The following is a 23,386-nucleotide window of genomic DNA, read 5'->3' as shown; positions in this document are numbered from 1 at the left end:
TAAAACTGAGTCTATTCGGTCCTACTCTAATGAGAGACAAATATACTCTACAGAATTTACTGTGTACTTTTCAAAAAACAGGTATGCATTGTCCAAGAAAAACAACAGGAATGGGGAACTACCCCCCCCCCCCAAAAAAAAAGATTATGAATAATAATAATAACAATAATAATAATAATCTGCAAACATGCCAATCTGCTGGTGACAAACCGAGAGTATGCACATTTCCATTAAAATTTGATTATAGAAATGTTCGTCTGATGGTTCTGGTTATCAATTCTTCTTGTTAGTGATGCACAATAAATCCCCCCCCCCCCTCCAGATATGATAAACGATAACTTCTCCCTTCTCCAAACAGATACTGATAACTGATAGCAGTATCTGAATTTTCTCTGTACTGTAGTAGTAGTGCACACCATAGATATGTATACAAACTCAGCAGAAGAAGTCGTTGAACACCTTGTTCTTCAATTTTAAATAATATGTCTTTTATAAATAGTAAATGCCATATACAGTACCAAAATAAAGCTTGGACATTTGCTGAGCTAAATGGGGAAGTAACAAAAACGCATGCCTTGCATTTCTCGAGTTGAAGGCTAACAAACAAGGGAGGGGTTAAAATCCAAATTCGCAAAGTTACATTGAGACATTGTCAATATAAAAATGCTAATGAACTGAAACAACTGTACTAACAATAACAACAGTAGTGATAACAAAAACAACAGCTGACTGAGACTAATTAGTTACCAGACAGTATTTGGTTCGCTGGCCACTTGAAAGTGGAGTTCAAGTATGTGCAGTGTTGCTTGTAAAACAGATGCCAGTTCACGCTATACAAATGACCTGTCAAACCTCACACCGTGAGGGGCTTAAGAGTAGCACTAGCCGGTGGGTTGGCAGACTGGGCTCTTAACCTGCTAAATAGCACACTCAACTCTCAACCCAGGGGACGATGGGTTAGACCCTCGGGCAGGGTCTCACCACTGGCCGCTGTCACACGTTCGCGCCGGGATAGAATGATTTTTTGAGTGACTGTAGACATCTTCGCCTGATAGACTAACTGCAGTAACTTACTACATCATCAGAGAAAATTGTCATTACTTTCATGTAGTTAAGGAAAAATACTATATCAGGATAGATAACGTTATCAGGATATAAAGTTAACTATGGTGTGATATAAATCCATCGTCCATCCATCCATCCATCCACCCACTTTTGACCTCTTATCTGGGGTCGGGCAGCAGCTGTAGCAGGGAAACCCAGACTTCCCTCTGCCCAGCCAAATCTTCCAAGGGGATCACAAGGCGTTCCCAGGCCAGCCATGAGACATACTGGTAGTCTCTCCAGAGTGTCCCCAGGGCCTCCTCCCGGTGGGACGTGCAGCATGATGTAAAACTGGGTCCATATCTCATAGCACTACATCATATGTATAAAAACATGAATGATATCACATATCAGTGGTATTATTTCATTCCCTCACCAAATGTGAACTGATGAGAGAATCAAGAAGGAATCGGCTTGATAAGCAGTAACGATAATGTATTCGGAATCATTCAAATTTGTCATCGTCAATTCATCAATTCACATTCCTATTCATGAATATGGGGGAGGCGTAGGTGGGGACATTGGGTGGTGGCAGCCGTCGTGCACCAAAATTTATTCGTCAACGATGGGGGAGGTGACCGGTCCTGATCGCAGCAATTTCAGCCAGGAATTGACCAGGAATTCCCAATGGCCTCCATGCCCCTGGCAGTATTTGCTATACTATTCCTGGGTATTTAATCCCTAACATGTGATCACACCCTGTCTAATGGTGCATAACAGACAACTATATCATTCTTTTTTTTTAAACTGAATTGCTTGATATTTATCGGAAGTATTTTCTATTTTCTACTTAACCTACTTTAAAAGGGTCTGATTTTTGCCTGGGCCTGTCAGACCCACTTCTGTCATCACCTAGCCTCCGTACAAGGTATGTATATGTTGAATGCATCGCAGATGTGTTTGTGTGGCGGTGAACTTGCAGAGCTGTGTCGAGTTGGTTCTGAAGTGTTGATGAATGAAAAGTCAGAAATGTTCATTTTTATTTGCGCTCTCTTCGGGAATGCTACAGGCCATATCACGCCCGACTCAAGTGCGAGCTTTCCATATGACACGACTAGTGCATGAGGATGGAATTCAGGTTTTACAAGGATATGGATTAAAAAAAAAATTTTCATTTTGGCATTTCAAGGGGTTTTTCATTCACATCTGCTGTTAGAGTTTCAAGTTGTCTGTGTTCCTTATCTTTAGATGATGTACAGTGTATCTTGGTATCATAGCAATACGTGATACATTTTTTAAAGTCTTGAGCTAAAATTTAACGTGCTCTGAATTTGATGACCTTTTCAATCAGCCTACCTATGCTGTGGCCCATGTTCCGAAAAATAAATGCGTTGCACTCTCAGCCGGTGACTTAATGCAGCTCATTTGTTCTTTCTGTCCAAAGAGATGCAGAATGTGCTCAGGAGCAAAGGGGGTTGGGATTGTTCATGCCTTCTGATGCTGGGCTGGACTTAGTATAGGATTTCTTGGGGGCTGTACCTGTAAGTGGCATAGGACTGGTGTGATGAATGAGGCCACTGTAGTGACTTGATTGCCAGACGCAACTCACTGTTCTCTCCAGCGCTTGTGTGATTACTCGTCTCCCGTGAGGATGCTACTTTCCCAATCTTGCCAGTAATCAGCTCATCTGAAGTTTACCTCCACATATGCTCACTTCCTTTTTACCTTTTCACTTAGATACCCACCATCACCTTAAACGTGACCAGATCATTCTTTGACTCTGCTGTGAAGCACCACCTGGCCGAGGCTCAAATCTCAGGAGTGAGGTTAAATAAAAAAGCAAATAGGTTATTAGCATTGTCACAACATGCAGCATGTGAGAGTGAGATCAACGGGCATATTTCCCGAAACGCAAGTTAAATTCCAGAGTTGACCTTTGCCAGTGTGTCACAGACGGGAACATGAATGAGCTAGCATGTCTTCCAGATCAATTACAAGAATTTCAGTCAATCTGCCATCCACAGAATTTTTTGATTCACTTGTCATGTGCTGCATGATACTGCTAACAGAAAAGCTTTCATTAACTCGACACACAATGGAAAAGCAGCTGTATGCAGATATTAGCATACTCAAAATACTCAAATATTATTTGTTACATGAATAAAACAATCAATAACGTACTTCCATTGGGCTCCACGCATACCAACATCAAGACATCTGGTGCTTTGAATGCTGCTTTCTGGTTTGGAAACAGACCTTGGAATAGAGAGGAAATGACAAGCAAGGTAAGAATATTTTATTTTAAGTTGTACACACTAAACCATTTGAATAGTTATATTCTAAGCAGATGTTGAGCTGCCTAAAATGAATCCATCCCGTGTTTTTGTTTGAGAAATAACCAAGTGCACGCTACAAGAATTCAGCGCGCCATTAGCCTTGACAGCGTGTAACAGGTTTTCATCCAGCCTTAACAGGCGCTTGTGTCAGAGTGTTGGCTCCTGTGGAAACGTGCTAGCATCTGTTTGCAGTTTGCTCACCTTTTTGTCTGGACAGCAACTACTGAAGTGTAGCAATTCAATTAACATTGTGCTGGTGTTATGGCATAAAAATAATAGTTGGAATTGTACTCGTGTGAGTGTTTTAGCATTTTTGGCGTTGGGACTGTAAACGAGCGTTACTTGATATGCAATGATTGCATGCCCAAATGGCAAAGTCTATATATATATATATGTTGTTAAAGTTAAAGCATTAACTAATTATTCACAAAAAAATATTTATTATTTTTTTTAATACATTAATCATGTATTAACGCGGATTAACCGCACTATCAATTTTGACCACAGATGATTCTTTATCTTGACAGATGGCCACGTTAAAGGTATTCACAGGTTGTGTTTGAGCAATAAACATAATTACATGCATTAAAGTAAAGCGTTTCATAAGTGTGTATGTGTATGACATTCAGAATATTTGTTCATATCAAACTATTGAGGTATTTTTTTTTCATTTTAAATTATGCAAGTAACTAACTGATTAGATAAAGAGTAGGATGAGAGTGTGCAGCGGATCAAAAAATGTTGAAGGCGTCCTCATTAAATGTCGAAAGAATTAACATATAGCAGGTGCTCTTCAAATTTGGCGGGCAAAAATGTTGATAAAAAGCCTTTTTAAAGGCACTGTCTGGAGTTTTGACTGTTTCTGTGTGTAAACAAACAATTCAAAACCACCCCACATTAACATAAGCCCAGAGGTGTAGATTGAGATCGAGTTCATGTTTAAACATCCTGTATTTAAAAACGAGTCAAAACGTTGGACAGTGCCGTTAAGTAAGTGATTAATCGTGATTACTCAAAATTCTAAAATGTGACTAAAAAAATAAATCGTTTGACGGCTCTAATATATATATATATATATATATCTAGGTCCAGAAAGTAAAAACCCTGCCACAGATTGACTTTAGCAACAGGTGCTTCTACTACTGGCAGGTAAACAAGCTCATAGAAGCACATGTTGAGTAGAAGCACCTGTGGCCAAAGTCAAACGGTTTCAGGGTTTGTTCTCTCTGGACCTGGATTCCCAACCCTGTGTATATATACACACACTTATATATAAGTTTGTGCACACAACCTACTGGAAATACACAGTCAGAGGTAAACACGGATGGCGAAATATGGCAACTCTTAGGAAATGACAGTATTTAAAGTATTTTATTAGTGTGATGAGTGACATGAATGTACGAGCTGGTTCTCAATATATATATATATATAAAGTCTTAGTGATACACACACAAATACACAAAAATAGTTATATTGAATAAATAAAATAATGAAAATGTTTATTTTTAGAGACATGTGCCTCAAATGGGGGTGTGGAACCATTTTGAGTGTGTAATTATTAGTATGTATAGAATTTTCTATCATACTGCTTTTTTTCTTCTTCCATTTTTTAAGCTTGACCCTAGCATATCCCATTCCAAAATCTCATCAACACTCCTATTACAAGTTTAAGGCAATTCCTAATAGCTTGCATCAACATATTTGAACCCTATCGCTAAAAAAAGATGAATGATGTGACTGTTGGCTAAGAGTCTCAAGGAAATTAAGACAAAATCTGTCAATCAAAATAGAAACTGGCTTTAGTGTCTCTATGTGTTTCTATGAAGTCATCTTAGCTGCAGAGGAGTCCTCCCTGTTATGTCAGAGCCAGCTGTTGTCGGACAGTGATTATGTCACAACGCTACCCAAGTAGAGATGTTGAAGGTGAGAAGAACTTTTTGTCACCCTCAATTGTTCAACTACAATAAGTTGACAAAATATCTAGATGCACAAATGCAAAAAAAATGCTTTTTGGCTTTCGCAAACACCCACCTGAAAACATAAGATGTCATAGGCCCTCTTGTTAAAATGTTTGATTTGAACTCATCCCTAATTCTGCAAAACACAAGCCTTGATTATTGGCAGCATGCGGCTGGCTTTATGACATTTCAGACATGTTGAGAGCTGTACCTGTTGTTTGTTTTTCTACCTACATATTTTCCTAGGCCAATGTGACTGGTTTGGATTTGGACAAGAGGCAAGTATGTGGTGTACTTTCCACTAATAGACAAATATGATGACAGGCTTTGAGAGGAAAGATGCTCCCCATTCTCCCCTCAAAGACAAAGTCGTTGTAGCCTTTTGTTAAAGAATAAAGCACCACAATCATCACTAAAGTAACTTGAAACTGATGAGAGTTGAAATGAATAATGACAAGCCACATTGCCTTTGAGAAAATGTCCTTGTGGGTTTTTCATTCTTCGCCAAGGAGTAGCAAAAAATTCTGCCTGTGCCGTGTGTACAAACTCAGTTCAGGGGCTGTTTTGTTTTTGTTGTTTGTTTTGCACAGGGCGTCTTGAATCTGTACTGGGTGCAATGAAATTTCAAAACTGTCAGGACATTCTGGAGCCAAATGTGCTTCCCAATGTTAGTAACCTTGGTCACAGTTGCAGCCTTGCAGATAAAGACAAATACTAATACAAAACTACAAAGAACTAAAAACAAAATATCGCACTAGTCTTGAGTCCTATAACTATACTTCTGTGGAATAAGTATAAAATGGGCAGGAGAAGGCAGTGTTTAAACCTGAGAAGGTTGGAGCACTTCTCTCATTTCTCAAACATTCGTCGAGACATACAAAATACTGGACTCTTGTTTTCATGGCCAGTGTAATTCTGGCACGAAGTTTGGTCTAAATATGTGCAGGGACGGGCTAGACTAAGTTTTGGTATTTTCACAAAACCCGGCAAGCAGGCACAGTGTGGTGCATTTAAAAAGAGCCTTATGCACTTTTGTCGGCGTGAATAGAGATGACTTGAGTTACAGCTCCTATCCCATTAAATGCGGCACATGAGGGCGCGCTGATAGCTCTTCGCATGGCGGAAGAATAAACTGATTTGCTCACGTCCTATGGCGGGTTGAGGCATACAAAGTATGTTCATAAGGAACTGCAAGCAGACGTGCACGGGCGGCTGTTGTAAAGTTGGCCAGGTGCGATCACAGATCATGAAGTGGGCACTTGGAGATCGCCTTTCACCCCGGTAGTGCGTGTCTGTGAAAAAGTACAACCGAAATTTGTTTCCCTCGAGCTTGCGTTGCCTTGACACGGAAGACGTTCTTCTTCTGCCGCTATCTCTTTGGCCACTGCTGCTACAGTAGAGAAGAAGCAACAGGAGAAGAATAACCTCTTCCTGTCAAGACAACACAAGCTGAAAAAAATTACGGTCATATTTTTTTTCAATGACTTGTGACAAATAAACACATTATAGAAGATCAGAGAAGATCAGTTGTTTTTCAACTTCCAATTTTTTAAACAAAAAACAGGAGATGAGCGGATGGAGGAGGGACGCTTTTGTCAATGTTTAGAACGTGTGTCTGTAAATATGGTAAACATTGCATGACATTTGTCTAAAAAATAAGTGCGCGTATATTAGGGCTGGGAATCTTTGACTGTGTCACGATTCGATTCGATTCCGATTTTTGGGGTCTGCGATTCGATTCAGAATCGATATTTGATTCAGAACGATTTTGAATTCAAAATGACTTGATTGACAACGATTTCTGCTTCAATTTATAGATATGCAAAGAATTGTCATGATCTACTCCAGTCTGACTCGCTAATGCTAATTAGCGCGCTACTCATAGCACTTTTATCACTCAAAAGAATGACTATTCATACAAAACGCTTCAGGAATGTATACAGAGAAGCATCTTAACATCAGTGATTGACATATGCTCTTCCTACAATGCAAAAAAAAAGAAACTTTGATTGGAATAACTTGATCATGACTTTTTACCTCTATGTGGCTACAACTTAACAGTGTATCAGAACACGTGGAATCACACTGCCCCTAAGTGGCCAAATCATGTACAACATGAACAGTGCTCCCAATAAAGGCAAGGCACACACAAACAAGTGCAAGACAGTATAAAATCGATTTTGGGACATTTAAAATCGATTCTGAATCATAATAAATGAGAATCGCGATTCTTATGATCGATTTTTTGGCACACACCTAGCGTATATACTGTATATAGTACCAATTCACAAGCAGAATAGATTTTTTTTTAGAAATGACAAGTCACAACAAATGTGCAAAAGAAAATACAGTACACAATAATAATAATAATAATAATAATAATAATAATTTAATCACCCCGACTACTACTACTACTACTACTACTACTACTAATAATAATAATAATAATTTAATCACCCCGACTACTACTACTACTACTACTAATAATAATAACAATAGTAATATTAGTAGTTTTAGTGGATTCCCTTTGGATTGTGATTCAGCACCCCTAAAAATGGGTCTAGACACACCTAGGAGACCCCAGACGGTTGAGAAACTGAAGTTGTATATCGACAAAGAATTCCCTCTTCAAAGCTTTAACCATTAGTGTCCTCATACTTCAGCTGTCACTTCAGTCGCTTAATTTGTGAGTGATTGCCTGACTTTTATTTTATAAACAAACTAGTCAAAGAAAGACATTCTTACAAAAAGTGGGTGTAGACGTTTAAACCTCTAGAATAGCCCCAGGCAGTCTGAGATGATGAGTTCTTTTTCTAAAGTGATTTCAATGAGTTTTTTTCCCCAATAGATATTGGAGTGCAATCCCCCCCCCCCCCCCCAGTCTCTCTTTGATGTTTCCTCTAAAGAGTCTCGTAATCATAAGCACATTAATTTGAGAATCAAATAGTTTTTTATTGTTACACGGGCCTTTGATAGTCCTGTATTGTGGTTCATTTTGCAGACTTTGGTGCAGTTGATGTGGGCTCAATTTCCACTCAGTCCCACATTCATAATCGCCCTGTGAATGACTGGCAATCAGTCAGAGGAGGCGCACACTGTGCAAGTTCAGATGGTTTCAACTTCAAACCAATTCCTAGTCGGTCAAATCAGTTGGCTGATTCAAATCTGGTTGGGCATCATTCGTTGTGCGTGGGTGGGGGTAAGCCGAGCATAGCCACAAATGTAGTCGTACAACCAGTCGCCAAAAGTAGACATTATACTGTATTTTAGCCTTGGAGGATAAAGCGCATGTACAAATCATGTTATAGCAAGGGTGTTGTTGCACGTACAGGATACTAAAAGTGCCTGTGTCTTCTGGGTGTATGTTACATACCAAGTCACTAGTGTTAATTTTATCAGCCATTTTTTAATTGAGTCCAGTTTCATCCTGATCCGTTTTTATTTAGTACATTTTTAGTCAACTATGAATCTAGCATTTTAGTATTTATTTTAGTCCAAGAAAACACAATTTATTTGTCTAGTTTTAGCCAACAAAAACGGTCAACGTTTTAGTCTAGTTTTAGTCAGGGCGTTGTATATTTTTTGTCAACATTTCGGATATTAAACTATTTCACACAAAATGTGTATACAGTATATCAACAAGTGGCTACTATGGCTCCATGCTAGGAGCTAGTAAATTAGCTAGCATTAGTTAGTGGTCGGATTACCATTATTGTTGGAACGTTACAGCCCTTGGATTAGTGTGACTTTACAACTATAATTTACTTTTTTTTTGTTAACTGTTCATCGTGTTCATCCTGTTTGTCCCATGTGTTTGTGCATGTTGCACTCGCTAGCTGTAGATTTGAAAGAGGGTGTGTCACATGACAGTGTCACATTGACAGATTAGAAGACAACATTTTATAAAATCATATCATTTTCGTCTCATTTTTGTCCATGAACTAAAATGTCTATAGATTTTAGTCCATTTTTCATTAAGTGAAGTACATTTGTGTCTCGTCTTCTTTAGTCGACGAAAATACATACTGATTTAGTCCCAGTTATTGTTTATTGAGGGTTTTAGTCCGGTGAAAAATGTGTGTTGACGAAATTATTTCTATTTAGTTTTCGTTGACGAAATCAACACTACAAGTCACACGGAAAAGGGTCAGCATGTTTTATTGTCAGTGTTGTTTTACCATTGGCAGTCCACACACACAGTGAAAAGGCCTTCCTCATCCTGATTTGTTTTGACAGTTGACAACAGTTTTTCAAACAGCACCAACCCAAACATATAATGTGTGAAGTCAGTTTGCTGCTCTCCATCGCTCTGTTATGTGTGAACACCTCAATAGTTATCTTTGGCTTTCTACTGCAGAAAACAGCACACTGCTCGGCATAAAACCAGGCTCCAGGCCCCTCCATGGCCCTGAAACGGGATGTGTGCGTGATCATCAGTTTTGCTCAAGCAGTTTACTGGACTGCAAACACACCATCAGTCATGTGTGTTCCTACAAATGTCAATGTTTTCTTATTGTAAGTGCCTCAACACCTATTCAAATGCCTCTCAGGACGATGACTGGCTATTAGTTCATGGTTGCAGTTCACACTTGGATGTCAGAAATTCTTGCTTTTATGAGGTGACTGTGTAGAGTAGTATGACTTAAAAGAAAAAAAAATTGTTGATAGAACGCATACCTCCACCAAAGCCTTACAACCACTGGTTCTAAACATAACATTGTTGGTGAATAGTTACTATAGGAGGCATCCATCTATTTTATATACAGTTTGTCATGAGGCTCACAAGCAAGCTGGAGCAAATCAGGGTATGTCCTCAATTGGTTGGCAGTCAATTTCCCGGCACCAGTCAGCAGTAGCCCATATGTAGTGACTTGGGCTTAGGACCAAGGTTCAAGTCATGCTGTGGACAAAAATGTGGAAATGGCAAGTATGCAGAGAACATGCAAACGCCACACAGGAGGGTCCTGGCTGAGGTTTAAACCAACAAACTCTTGACTTTTACACAGATGTGCTAACCACTACTTCACAGAGCTGCCCTAAGAGAGGCAAAAAGTTGAAAACTAGCATTTGGAACTAACAATATGACTTATTTCAGTGTTATCAATTAATATATTAATGCATGTCTTTACTTTTGCATGTTCATAAATCTCAGTTTACCCTAAACATGTTGTGTTTTTCCAAACTGAAAATATTCACTGGTAGCTGACTGCAGTTAGTCAACCTTAAACATTTCTTGACAATATGTTATATGTGACCTCACTACATTCTGCTCAATAATACTAACCAGAAGGTCAGCTCTTCGATCCCCCCACTCTCCCCAAGTCATGTGGCGTTGTGTCCTTGGGCAAGACACTTCACACACATTGCCTCCAGTGCTACTCACACTGGTGTATGGAAGGTGCCAATGTTTGGTGGTTGGAGGGGCCGTAGGCGCACACTGGCAGCCACGCTTCCACCACCAGAGTGTGAATGTGTGAGTGAGTGCATGAATAATGTATCCACAAAAAGCACTATATAAATCATTAAAGCATTATTATTATTATTATATTACATTTGTGGAATATGAGTTATGAAGCAAAATCCAGCCATCTTTATCCATCTCAGGGGGCGGCCATTTTGCAACTTGCTGTCTACTGAAGATGACATCACAGTTGCTCGGGGCTCAGGCAGCAACCAATCACAACTCACCTATTTCCTGAAGCTGAGCTGTGATTGGTTGTTACCTGAGACCTGAGCAACATTGATGTTATCTTCAGTCGACAGCAAGTGGCAAAATTGCCGCCCTCTGATATTGATCAAAACTGCTGAATTTTGCTGCTTAACTTGTATTCCACTAACACAATATTAACCAGAATGCCATATTTAGACTAGTGGGGCTGCATAGAACATATTATTGTCAAAAAAAACTTGACCTCCTCTTTAAGAAACCAAAAAACATTTTAAAGACCATCCATAGTGTAGTTTTAATCTTTGTCATTTTTAATATATTGTATCTGCATGGGCAAAAATGTGAGAAAAGTATGAATTATGTACTTTTACTTTAGTAACCATTTAAAAACTCTGGACATCCTACTCTGACATCGCCCAATCTTATCTGATCACTGAAGCTTAGCAGGGTCAGGCATGGTTATTGCTTGGATGGAAGACCAGGTGGCGTAAAGTTACCTCGCCTCTTGGGGGCAAGCCAGTCCAACTCAGTGCCGGTCCAAAGCCCAGATAAATAAGGAGGGTTGGAGTCAGGAAGAGCTTTCGTCCATGAAAAAAACGGCACTGAAACTTTATCCAAAATACGACCCTGAATAGGGAAAAATAATAAGTAATAATTTTTAAACCATTGCATTTTAGGTTAGTGTCATGTAAAACATGACTCATTAAATATAGATAATTATTGTGTCATTGTATATGAAAATATTTTATACTATGTTGCCTGAGAAAGGCACGAGGGCAGCTCAGCTCATTTCTGGAATGCACTTCCATGTTCAAGCATATTTTCCCGGTAAACTGGATAATGTGTTTTTGCTCCGTCTGCTCCTTGACCCAGTTTGAAAGGAAGTGCTAATGTGTCACGGCAGTTACGCTTTCCCCTGCTCCTGCGCTGATTAGCCCAGATGTTGCAAATAAGTACAATTTTGCTCTGAAAGTAATTTCAACAGGTTTCATGCTTCTTCCTGCCAAGCGAATGTGAGGTTAGGAAATCTGAGAACAAAATGTGCCTGCTAGTCTCAGTGTACCATCGCCAAATACATATCTGTCTGCAAGCATGACATTTACTGCCGTATCAAAAGTATCTGATGAATTTGACTGAAGCCATTCAAATGTACTGGGCACCACCTTAACTCCAATTTGTAGCCAATGAGTCAGAAAAATGTGAAACTGTGTTTTTCTGTTTCACAGTGTCAGCCATGGAGCTGGTGGAAGCCTGCTGTGAGACGGGGGCAAAATGGGCTTCGGTTAATGGTCACTGCGACAACATGGACCCGCCCACCAAAGACAGACAGTCCATCTGCTGGTGAGACCGTAATTGGAATCCTCGTACATGTTATCACTTACTCTGTCTCACTTTCGATACTTACAAATCTTAATGGGGTTACATCCAGGGTTGGGAGGGTTACTTTTGAAATGTAATCCTTTACAGTTACAAGTTTCCTGCTAAAAAATGTAGTTAGTAACGTAAAAAAAGTACCATCATATTAAAGTAATGTAACTGGATTACTTTTGGATTACTCCAATATTGAGTATGCTCATGAAGACAAAATTAAAGTAAATATCACCACAATATATATTTTATACAATGTGCCCATGCTATTTGCGGGTGATAGGGACCTGGGCAGCCTACAAATAGCAATTAAAAAGCATGTAGGCTATTGATTGATTGATTGATTGATTAAAGGCCATATGCTGTTTTCGAACTGTCACTGAAAGCAAACACACCTCTCATAGATAGATAGATAGATAGATAGATAGGTAGATAGGTAGATAGATAGATAGATAGATAGATAGATAGATAGATAGATAGATAGATAGATAGATAGATAGATAGATAGATAGATAGATAGATAGATAGATAGATAGATAGATCCAATGAGGATGACGATGCGTGACATTAACTGCAAAATGAACTTTTATCCCAGTCACAAGTTTAGCCGTGTATATGTTGTGTATGATGTTTAAATAGTGAATTGGTGGGAGGAAGATTTGTTTGGAAGGTGTAACTCGCATTATGGTTGTAGGCTAGCGTGCTAGCTAGCAAGAAGCTACAGCGCGTAGTATGCCGCTGGACTCTCAGCTCTAACTTTCGCTCCGAGTAAGTTCCAGTGAATACCGGTCGCCATTTCCTCCTCCCGAACGTAAAGCTTTTTCAAACTGCCCGCGTGTGGAGGACACGACTAGTTAGTTTGTTTGTTCGTTCCCACCTCCCCGACATTTTTGCAACGGTCCCACTCGTGCGGGCGTGCACGCTCTCTCTCTCTCCCTCTCTCTCTCTCCCTCTCTCTCTCTCTCTGTCTCTCTTTGTAGAAATTGTAATCCCTCGAAGTAATCCCCATTTTTAATAAATGTACCTTCAATCTGATTACATGTTTTTTCCTGTAACTGTAATGGTATACAGTTAGATTTTTTTTGCAATCTGATTATGTAACGGCGGTACATGCATTCCGTTACTCCCCAAGCCTGGTTACATCACATTATGTGCCAACATGAATAGAAATGGGCACGTTTTTGCAAGGTCGTTGCCAACTGACAAATGTATAACTTCATTTTCATTTGTATTTTTCTGCTACGAGCAAAGCCAAAAATGGAATAAAATCCAGTTCAATCATGGTAATTATTTGCATTATTGTTTGTTTTTTTTGGTAACAAACTTAATTTCCCATAACTCAAAGTTGGTGTAAATTTGGTATGACTCAAAGTGAAATCAATAGATCATTTTGCAACATAATGTTTTTTTATGAAATTTGGTGTATGATCCAAGATTGAAGTGATTACAGGTAACTTTTGATCAGGATCTTGATCTACATTCCGCCTAGTGTTTTTCGGATCGCCAATTCATTCAATTCACTGCAGGTACACTTTCCTTAAAAAGCTCTTCAGCTCCACAGTCGACTGTATTTGAGCAGTGCCTGTGGAAAGAATGGGCAGCCCACCCGTTGCTGCAGGGCCTTCAGTCTCACTTTTTATTTCCCACCAGTCCTTTTCTCTGATGTGTTTTTTTCTCCCTGCCAGGACGTCTCAACAGCAGTGCTGCCTCGGCTCCCTGAGAGAAAGCCGATGTCTGGCTGGAATCAGTGCAGCCAGAGACGGAGATATGTGTGTGGAGGATGCCAGCGATACGTGTGGGCTCACTTCCTACAAGGCAAGTGTTTGTGGCCTGATGCAGCAAACGCAGTTCACTGGGTTCAAAGTCAAAATGTAAAGTTACAAGTTAGGGTCAATTCTGTCCAAATTAGCAGCTGACAATTGCATTAGTCACATGCTATAGAGTCAGATTTCTAAAGCCGGCCTCTCCTCTGATGATTATGGCAGTAGTTCAAGTACTTGGCCAATTGCCTTATTTAATTTAGACAAATGACTGAGAGTCAATTTCTGCTGAAGATTCCCACTGCCCCACAAGCTTTACTATCTTCAAAGCAGACCTCGGGAACAATTGTTTGACCTCTTTGTAATTGCAGAAACATGTTCAGCGAATGGATGGAATAATTTAGTAGGAGAATTTATACATTTAGGCTTGATGTCACTTTATTATTCCCTCATTTAACAGTATACCAGCAGAGCCATGTCTACTCTCTCATGTATTGCTTTCAAATCACCATTGGCCACCTTTGTCAGAATCCCGTCAATGTGGTCCTTTTAATGTTTCAATGCAGTCAAGGATTTCTTTTATTTAGCTCACAAGGCAGGAAGTGAGTATGATTTTATACTGGCGTGCACAGCAAATTCTGTACAGTAAATTTGACTCTATTTAGAGTGAGACCAAATAGACTCAGTTTTAGAGTAATATTTACACTTGGAAGAGACTGAGTAAAATAAATAAACATATAAAAGTTACTCAAGAGTTGAGGAACGAACTCATGACTTTCAGCTTGGGAGAGAGACGATCTACTCCCTGAGCCACGCAGCTCCTGCTATGCGTTGGTAAATCGCTCGTGTCAGCTGGGATCTTCGTCCCAGAGACCAAAAATGATGTTTTTGGTCTCTTGAATATAAGCAATCGGTACGAGAGGCATAGCTCAGGTGTTAGTGTGGCAGTCACCCAAGGTGAAGGTTGTGAGTTTGTTCATCAACCCTTGAGTGACTTCAATTTTTGATTTGACTCTTTTTCAAGTGTAAATATTACTCTAAAACTAAATCCAGCCACAAAACCCCAAAACATTTTCAATATGTATCCAACATGACTGATTATGACCTCCAGGAATGCTGTGACTGCTGCTCTCTGGGGCTGAAGTTCCGCAGTGAGGGTCATGAATGTAAAGCCCACCGACACATGGGCCTCCCCTGCAGACACGTTTTCTTCTTATGCTGCGAGGGGGCAGAGACATGGGACGAGAGTCATGACAGCTGGCATGCCGTTAAGGCGAAGCCCACTCTCGGTGCCACTTCACCACCAAAAAAAGGTATGGACAGGAAATGCAGACATTCAAACCACAAGCATTGTTTGCCTCATGCCAAGAGGTGAAAGTGTTCAATCGATGCACTGCTGGGAAAAAGTACTGCTTGGGAGCAAAGGTAATCTGTTTTCTTGGCATTTAAAAGAAGCCGGTTTCCCAGCATGGCAGAAAAATGGTGTAATTCCCTCCAAGAACAAAGTGCAATCGTCCCGTCCAGCCTGCGTGTTTAATTCTAAGAGATCGAGTAGTGTACTTGCTTTATTTCTCTGCTTTCTTGTTCCAAGTTTTGCTTTGCTTTTGTTTATTGCTTCAAGTTTGAAAACTCACTTAGTTGGAAATACAAATAGTTGCTAAGGATTGTTCTGCCTGTTAAAGGATGATGGCCTAGAGCAGGCGTCTCAAACTCAATTTATGTGGGGGCCGCTGGAGATCAAACCTGGGTGTGTCTGGGCTGCATCAAGTCCATCCATCCATCCATTTTCTTAACCGTTTGTCCTCACAAGGGTCGCGAGGGTTGCTGGAGCCTATCCCAGCTGGCTTCAGGCAGTAGGCGGGGTACCCCCTAAACTTTTGTCAGACAATCCCAGGGCACACAGAGACGAACAACCATCCACACTCACAATCACACCTACGGACAATTTGGAGTGTTCAATTAACCTGCCATGCATGTCTTTGGCTGCATTCACTAAAAAAGGGAAATACTATTTCTTCTCAATCTTTATTATTAACTCTTTGACTGCCAGACATTTTCAGAAAAGGGATCCCGCGGGTGCCAGCCGATTTAAGCATTTTGACTGATCTTTTGACTGATCTTTCAAGGTCCACAGAAAATTATGTGTTTGGACTATGGAAACACACATACTACCAAATGAAAGATTGGACTCTCATCTTTCATCAGAAAAAAAAGTTTGTTTCTACCTTATTCCGTTTTTGAGTAATCAACAATAGAAAATGGTTAGTTTCACCTATGTTTTGAAACAAACGTCTTTTAACGTCTTTGGCACTCCTCCATAGGATTTTACTAAACGTTATTTAACGTTTTTGGCAGTCAAAGAGTTAAGAGTTCAAAACATGATCTTTTCTTCAGAATGTCACTTTGTAAATAGACACACAGAATTTACAGGAAATAACTGGCAAAAAAAGTTGCCAGCTAATTCTTGTAAATCTCAGTACATTACAGTATTTTTTATTTTTTTATTTTAAGTATTTAATGTATATAAATTACAGTTACTTACTGTGTTTACTTTTACAGCATTCTACGTATTTTACATCATACAAATACATACAAATACATAATATAGTATGTCGTTGTAAAACCTATCCATCCATTTTCTTAACTGCTTATTCCTCAAAAGAGTTGCTGGAGCCTATCCCAGCTACTGTGTGTAAATGAAATGGATGTCAAGATAGCATTTTTTTTTCATGAAAGGGACTGTGCATATTGATAAATAGCTGAATAGAAAACACAAATGTGTGTGCTAGCAGGACTTTTACACCACGTTCTTCAGAAATACAGTAAATGTGTGTGTAAGTTATCATGCTGCAATTTGAGTGTCAAAACCGTGTGCCACAGTGTCCGACAGCATTTATCCCAATGAGGCCTTTTCTATCGGAGAAGAGAGACATGGGGAGAATGCGGTGGAGGAGCCTATTGAGGTGGAGGACATGGACGAGTGCCTGATCTATGAGGGCAACATCTGCCATCACAGATGTGTAAACACGCCAGGCTCTTTCCGCTGCGAGTGCTTCCCGGGATACGTGCTGCAAGAGGATGCTTTCACTTGCGCACAAGGTAAAACTTTATGTGGCGCTAGCAGACATTTCCAGTGAAGCACATGAGCAGGAAAAGTGTCTGTCCTATCAACTATGATTTACATTTGATGTAATCAGTCTGCATGTTGGCAGTGTATTATTTTCTCGGACTCTTTCGAGTTCCTTCCTGTCTTGCAAGCCCCGATACCGCCTAATAATAGCCATTCGAATCACATGCTAACATCCCTTTCCTGGACTGACAGCACTTTTTCACAAATCATTGGCTGATGAAAATCTTTGATGAAAAGTATTTTCACTGGTTGGAAAAATGTGCACAAACTGAAAACAGGAGGCCCTCTCACATGTCCAGCATGAGAGGTATTTGCAGATAACGTCGTATGGCTTCGCTTGAGCGTACCAGACTTGATCAACAACACTTTCGCCAACACAAACCTGTCTCAACAGGATGCAAAATTACAGACAGGGATGGAGCTCGCCAATAAAGGCAAATGTTAGTCTGTAGGCAATCCTTTTTCCTGCCGCACCTTCACTGTTATTACATATTTTCCGACAGCTGCCAGCATCATATCCGCAAATAGAAAAGCCGAAATAGGTGTAAGCCTTTAACTAAAGCAGTTGTAGGCAAGGCAGACCTCTTGAGTATAGTGTAATCCCTTGCGCCTGAGATTATTCATGTTTCCGCAGAGACGGTGGATGAGGAGAACACACTGAAGGAGGATGACAGGCAGGGGGTGGAGCCCACCACTTCTTTTACGCCACCCACCCAGCCTTTGGTGTCACTCAACCCCTGTGAAGGTTAGACAGCTTCATGAGGGGTAATACGGAGCACTTTCAGTCACCCTTACGTCTATAATTGTGACTCATGATGTCATTTAAAATGATGGGAAGGCAGCTTGGAAATTAGACATGCTTATTTGACTGCAAAGATCATGGTTGGATGTTCTAGGGCAGGGAACGGCCCCTTGATTAATCCCCACTCCCCCCCAAAAGGGGCAGTTTTTTTTATTGTTATTTTTTTTCCTGAAACCCAACTAATTCTCCAGAAAACGCTAATAAATACAGAAAATGTGGATACATATAATAAAATAAAACTTCCTGAAAAAAAAAGGGTTAGAAGCAAGATGTTAAAAACATATAGGGGGAAAAATCCAGTGAATATGGAAATTTGCAGATGCTGAACTGCGAATATGCATTGACTGTAGTTTTATGTTGTAATATCACCATTTACCACTAGATAGCAGACATGGCTTAGTTGCTCTTATCCTGGCTTATGCATGAGTATCATGTGCGTAGGAATTTTTTGAGGATTTGGAATAATATGCAGGACAAACAGTATCTATAATAATATTAACATTTTGAGCGAGTTGATTTTTGTGAAACAAATGCACAAAATGAATTCTTGCACTTAATGTTGGTTTGCTGTTCAGCAGTTTTGTGTCACCTTCAATGATAATTTTTATATGAGAGCACTTTGCACTGGAATAAAATAAGATCACAGTATGTGGTTATTTTGTTTGTTGCTGGGTTAGAGTAGTTGCGCTCTTTTATTAAATGAAATGAGCACATTTGCACATATTTTGTCCATATTTTAACTAGAATTTTTGTCAAACATCTGGTTAGAAAGTGTGTGGTCCTATTTGGCCCCCGAGTAGCACAGATAAAAAATTGTGGCCCCCTCCAGCATTTAAATTGCTCATCCCTGTTCGAGGAGGCTCCTATAACTTTACCATGCATTAACTAGTACAATGTGTTTCTCTTGAACCAAGGTTATTAAAGTCAACAAAAACTAACAAAATAACTTAAACTAAAATTGAAAATATATATATTTTTAAATTGTCAATGAAATAGAATAAAAATGAAAATGCTTTTTAAAAAACAAAAACTAGCAGAAACTACATTTTGCATCTATAAACCTAACTCCAACTAACTATAGTTATAGCAAAAATGTCCTTCATTTTTGTCTTTGTCAATTCATATCACACTTGAGCTTTCAGGGTTCATTTTAAAAGTATTTATTTTGATATTGGTTAGCCTATACATCCGTAAAGAGGAAGGAATGTCCAACAGTAGTTTACGAGAATTGTAGTTTAAGTTTATTACAGAATATTTAGTGACCTCCATCCATCGATCTATTTTCGTAACCGCTTGTCCTCACAAGGGTCGTGGGGGGCGCTGGAGCCTATTCCTAGCTAGCTTCGGGCAGTAGAACGGTACATCCTGAACTGGTTGCCAGCCAATCGCAGTATTTAGTGACCTTTTCTTTTTAAATTATCCACTTGACATATTAAGAAAAAAATCTAAAAATAATACTAAAACGTAATAAAAACTCAATTAAAATGAAGCGTTTTCAACCAAATAACAGCTACCGGTAATAAAAAATAAAAAAAGTTTTTTAAAAACAAACTGAATGTAAAAAACAAAAGTCAAACCATAAATCCCAAACTAGCTATAATCCAAAACCATTATAACCCTGTCTTGAACGTGACAATTTTTAGGGCAATGCAGTATGTTGGCACCTATATTGGTTTAAAGAGAAAAACATGAGAATGGAAATGCAAAGACAGTTCTGTCTGCCGCAGAGGTATACAATGTTGTTCCGTGTTCCATGGTACATTTCATGTGATCTGGCTCTAATATTTGCAGGAAACGGACCTTGTGACCAACATTGCACCCCGGAGGACGGAAGGCCACGCTGCTCTTGTTTCCCAGGCTTCTCCCTCATGGCTGATGGACAATCCTGTCAAGGCAAGGCACAGATAACATTGGAAACATTTTCTGACAGCTAACCAGGGCCCAATATGGAGGTTGGATACAATGGCAGTACAATGTGTGGTGTGTAATTTCACCTCTCAATTTGGCTCCAGTCGAGGCAAGATTTTTGGAATGCCTCTTGCTGAATTATCTCTTCATCTCATCAGCACCTGAAGATGTGCAGAGGAGATACAGTTTTGTCTCTTTTACTCCAACATACTGTGAAATAGACAAATAATGCTGATTCAGCTATATGTTTGTTTTTGTTATATATCCTCCCTAAAATGAGTTTCCATTACGGGGATGCTATCATTGTATACATCCGATCAACTACTTTCACGGAAACCACTTGCTGAAGGGAAACTTTTCTCTTCAATTTGCCAGACCATCACTGAGTTAATCATTTTTCTAGCCCTTTCTTCACAGTGACACATTTCTCCTCTGTTGTTTTTCTTCTGTTGCAGATATTAATGAGTGTATGTCAGCGCATGCCTGCCAGTTGAGTGAACGCTGCATGAATACTGCAGGGAGCTACGTCTGCCAAAGACTGATCACCTGTCCCCCGGGATACCAAATCAATGGAGACATTTGTAAAGGTGTGCCGCACTTTTATTAGCGCCAAGCAGCAAAATAGTATCGAGTGAGGCACTTTTGGAATTCAGGGTGAAGAGGAGAGAACACACACACTCCCACAGAATTTGCTCCCAGTTTCTTCTCAGCATGAAACGCTGCTGTGCATATCCATGTAGGGGAAGCAGGCCAGTGTTGAGACGCAGCAATATGTCTCATTACTTCCATGCACCATAAATTTGTCCTGTGCCGAGGTCTCCTTCATAAAGCAGCAGCGGTGCTCTTGTAGATGATTATTAGACGTGCTGGAAGTGCTGCTTGCCACCGCAGGCTCTCTGTAGAGTCAATCAAGGAGACTCGTCTAATCTTCTGCTCCTTGTAAATGTAAAGAATGTCCAATCAAGCACAAAGAGCATTTAAAAAGAAACTATATTCAATAGCGAGGATCGATGCAGCAGCCAGTTAGGCCATTAACTCTTTTTCTCTTCCTGTTGGTGGTTCACTAAGACAATGTAACTGAATGCCTCTGCACGATGCTTATTACCAGTGGCGGTCCTAGATTGAATGGGACCCTGTGTGAGAACACCAGCCCCACCGCAAATTTTAAACACACTACAGTAGATCTTATTTTTTTTCTTTAAAATATATTGTGTTCTAAACAAATAATACAATTTATTAATTATTAACATTTAAGACAAAAACTTTATAGAGTAAAATGATTTAGAAACAAAAATAACACAAAATTGTAAAGTAGTGATAAAATACAAAATAAACATAAGAAGCTAAATTAAAATGCTGGATGAATATATAAATCTAACTTTGAAGCTAAATTAAAAAGGTGGATCTTGAGTCTAGTTTTAAAAACAAGAACATTCTCGTCGCTGGTTAGATTACAATTTTAGTCAAGCACTCGACAAAGAAAATACATGCAGGCATGACACTCAGGCAATTTCTACAATCAATGAGCTAAACTAAGCACTTTCTCCAAATGCAGAGATCTTCCAACATCGAAGACGTCCTACTTCCTTGACATCAATGATATTTCACTTCAATGCTTAATTCTTGAAAACACTTTTTAAAGTCTCCACAAGGGGCAGAAACTCCCCATACAAACGCCGATGATTTGCGTCATGATGCCAACAGAAAAACATTTTAAAATCTTTAAAAAAAATAAAATAAAAGCCACCCCTGTGCGATTGCACACGCACACACCAGAAACTGCCACAGCTTGTTACTATTGAATAATATATTTATTTCTGAATAACTAAATTTGTTTCTAACCATTAACATTCAGAATGCAGGATTTATTTCTTTTTCAGGTTTATGCATGATCCCTCTCTTGGTGCAGCAAAAAAAAAAAGAAAAAAAAAAAGGTTTAGTGTCTGAATTTCGAAATGGGCTCTTTGCACAGCTCAACTTCTTCCCGAATTTAACACCACTCCTTTGTTTCCTGCCTTTCACGATTGGATAAATTGATTAATCCAAGTGTGTCTGGCCATTGTCGTCGTGGTTACGGAGGTCGGGCACACCTGAATTAATCAGCTTGTCCACTCATGAAAGACAGGAAATGAAGAAGTGGTATTGAATTCAGGAAGTAGTGGATTTGTGCAAAGAGCCCTTTAGATATATTAGCCAGATGAAGTCAATTTTCTGTCTGTCACTAATACAGGAGAATGTGTAGAATGAATGCATACCATAGGGACACATAAAAAAAACGGAACAATATCATCCATTTCTCCCTTGTTTTCTTTAATTAAGCCTTTATCGCCTGTGCCAGTTAATTGCTAGTTCCTCAGACATAAACTCACTCTCTCACCGCCATTGTAAGGAATGGATCTGCATTACAGTGGGCTACAATTAGTATTTGGGCTTTCCATGGCACAATTGTTGTCAGCATCAGAGTCCTAGGTTTGTGTATATTGTGTGGAGACCTTCCAACTTCATCTCACAAGCCTACCGTAACTGCTTTAGTCTCAGTGCTGCAATTAGAGTGGCGAACTCCATCTGGCGTTGCTTGAAACTACTCGACACCGATGCATTATTCACTCTTGCACATATGCACCTTGATTTGTAATTCTTTGAGATAGCGATTCCCCTCGAGCATCGGTTGACTTACTGTGGGAACAGATGCCGTTTGATTGACACGGGGTAATCCCTTGCAAGGCAGGTGTGAAGAAGGCTCTTGAGGAATAAACCACCGGTTTCTGCCAGCGTCGACAGATGTGCATTCAAAAAGTTCACAGAAGGCCTGGGTAATTTCTATAGTTAAAATGATGAATGCATCATTTGGTCAATTATGGATGATAAGCACAAGATTCATATATGTTATAGACTGCAATAACCTGGCAGCGATAACAATTTAACAGGCACGAAGAGCCTGCTTGACAGGAGACAACTTCACCATTAAACCATAGTGCCATCTAGTGGTAGCACACGGCGTTACATGTATTATGTTATAGCACGATACACAGCATTTGATATATTCATTGGAAGCTATTTTCTCACCTTTACTGAGCCAAGGCAGAACATTTGAAAAATTTCCTGCACACATCTAAATAAAAATGTCTCAAAAAGCATATTGGGTATAGTTAAATAATGATTGATATACAGGTTAATTTTCCCTTTTGCCAACACTAGAATAGTATTTTCTGTCTGTCACTGGATGTCGCTGGCATAACTATATGAACAAAGATACATTATTTGTAGCAAATAACTAATCATTTTCAGACTATTTAAATTAAGATGGATAATTTCACGCAGCACACCTGATTATCTCTACCGACACACGAATTACCGTGCCCCAGTGGTTGGGATTCAGCAGCTACATTGGATTTCTTAACTGAAACTAATT

General features: G+C 39.5%; 1 protein-coding gene and 1 long non-coding RNA gene across 2 annotated transcripts in view; one reads left to right on the top strand and one right to left on the bottom strand.

Moving 5' to 3' along the window:
• The window catches only part of fbln2 (fibulin 2), a 36,667-nt gene that overhangs the window by 3,756 nt on the left and 9,525 nt on the right, over positions 1-23,386 (top strand). The window contains exons 3-9 of the mRNA XM_077553399.1: positions 12,233-12,347; positions 14,060-14,189; positions 15,246-15,447; positions 17,015-17,233; positions 17,899-18,009; positions 19,858-19,959; positions 20,430-20,561. Of these exons, the coding sequence (XP_077409525.1) occupies positions 12,233-12,347; positions 14,060-14,189; positions 15,246-15,447; positions 17,015-17,233; positions 17,899-18,009; positions 19,858-19,959; positions 20,430-20,561 (1,011 nt within the window). The remainder of the gene's footprint in view (positions 1-12,232; positions 12,348-14,059; positions 14,190-15,245; positions 15,448-17,014; positions 17,234-17,898; positions 18,010-19,857; positions 19,960-20,429; positions 20,562-23,386) is intronic.
• Positions 15,250-22,796, bottom strand: LOC144039753 (uncharacterized). Its single transcript, XR_013289526.1, has 4 exons — positions 22,652-22,796; positions 20,061-20,135; positions 19,867-19,951; positions 15,250-15,352 (listed from the first exon to the last, which is right to left on the bottom strand). It is a non-coding gene; the product is annotated as an uncharacterized LOC144039753 (long non-coding RNA).

The sequence above is a fragment of the Vanacampus margaritifer genome, chromosome 1 (assembly GCF_051991255.1).
Source record: "Vanacampus margaritifer isolate UIUO_Vmar chromosome 1, RoL_Vmar_1.0, whole genome shotgun sequence".
Taxonomy (NCBI): Eukaryota; Metazoa; Chordata; class Actinopteri; order Syngnathiformes; family Syngnathidae; genus Vanacampus; species Vanacampus margaritifer.
Note: the sequence above shows the minus strand (reverse complement) of the source record. Positions and strands in the feature narration are given on the sequence as shown.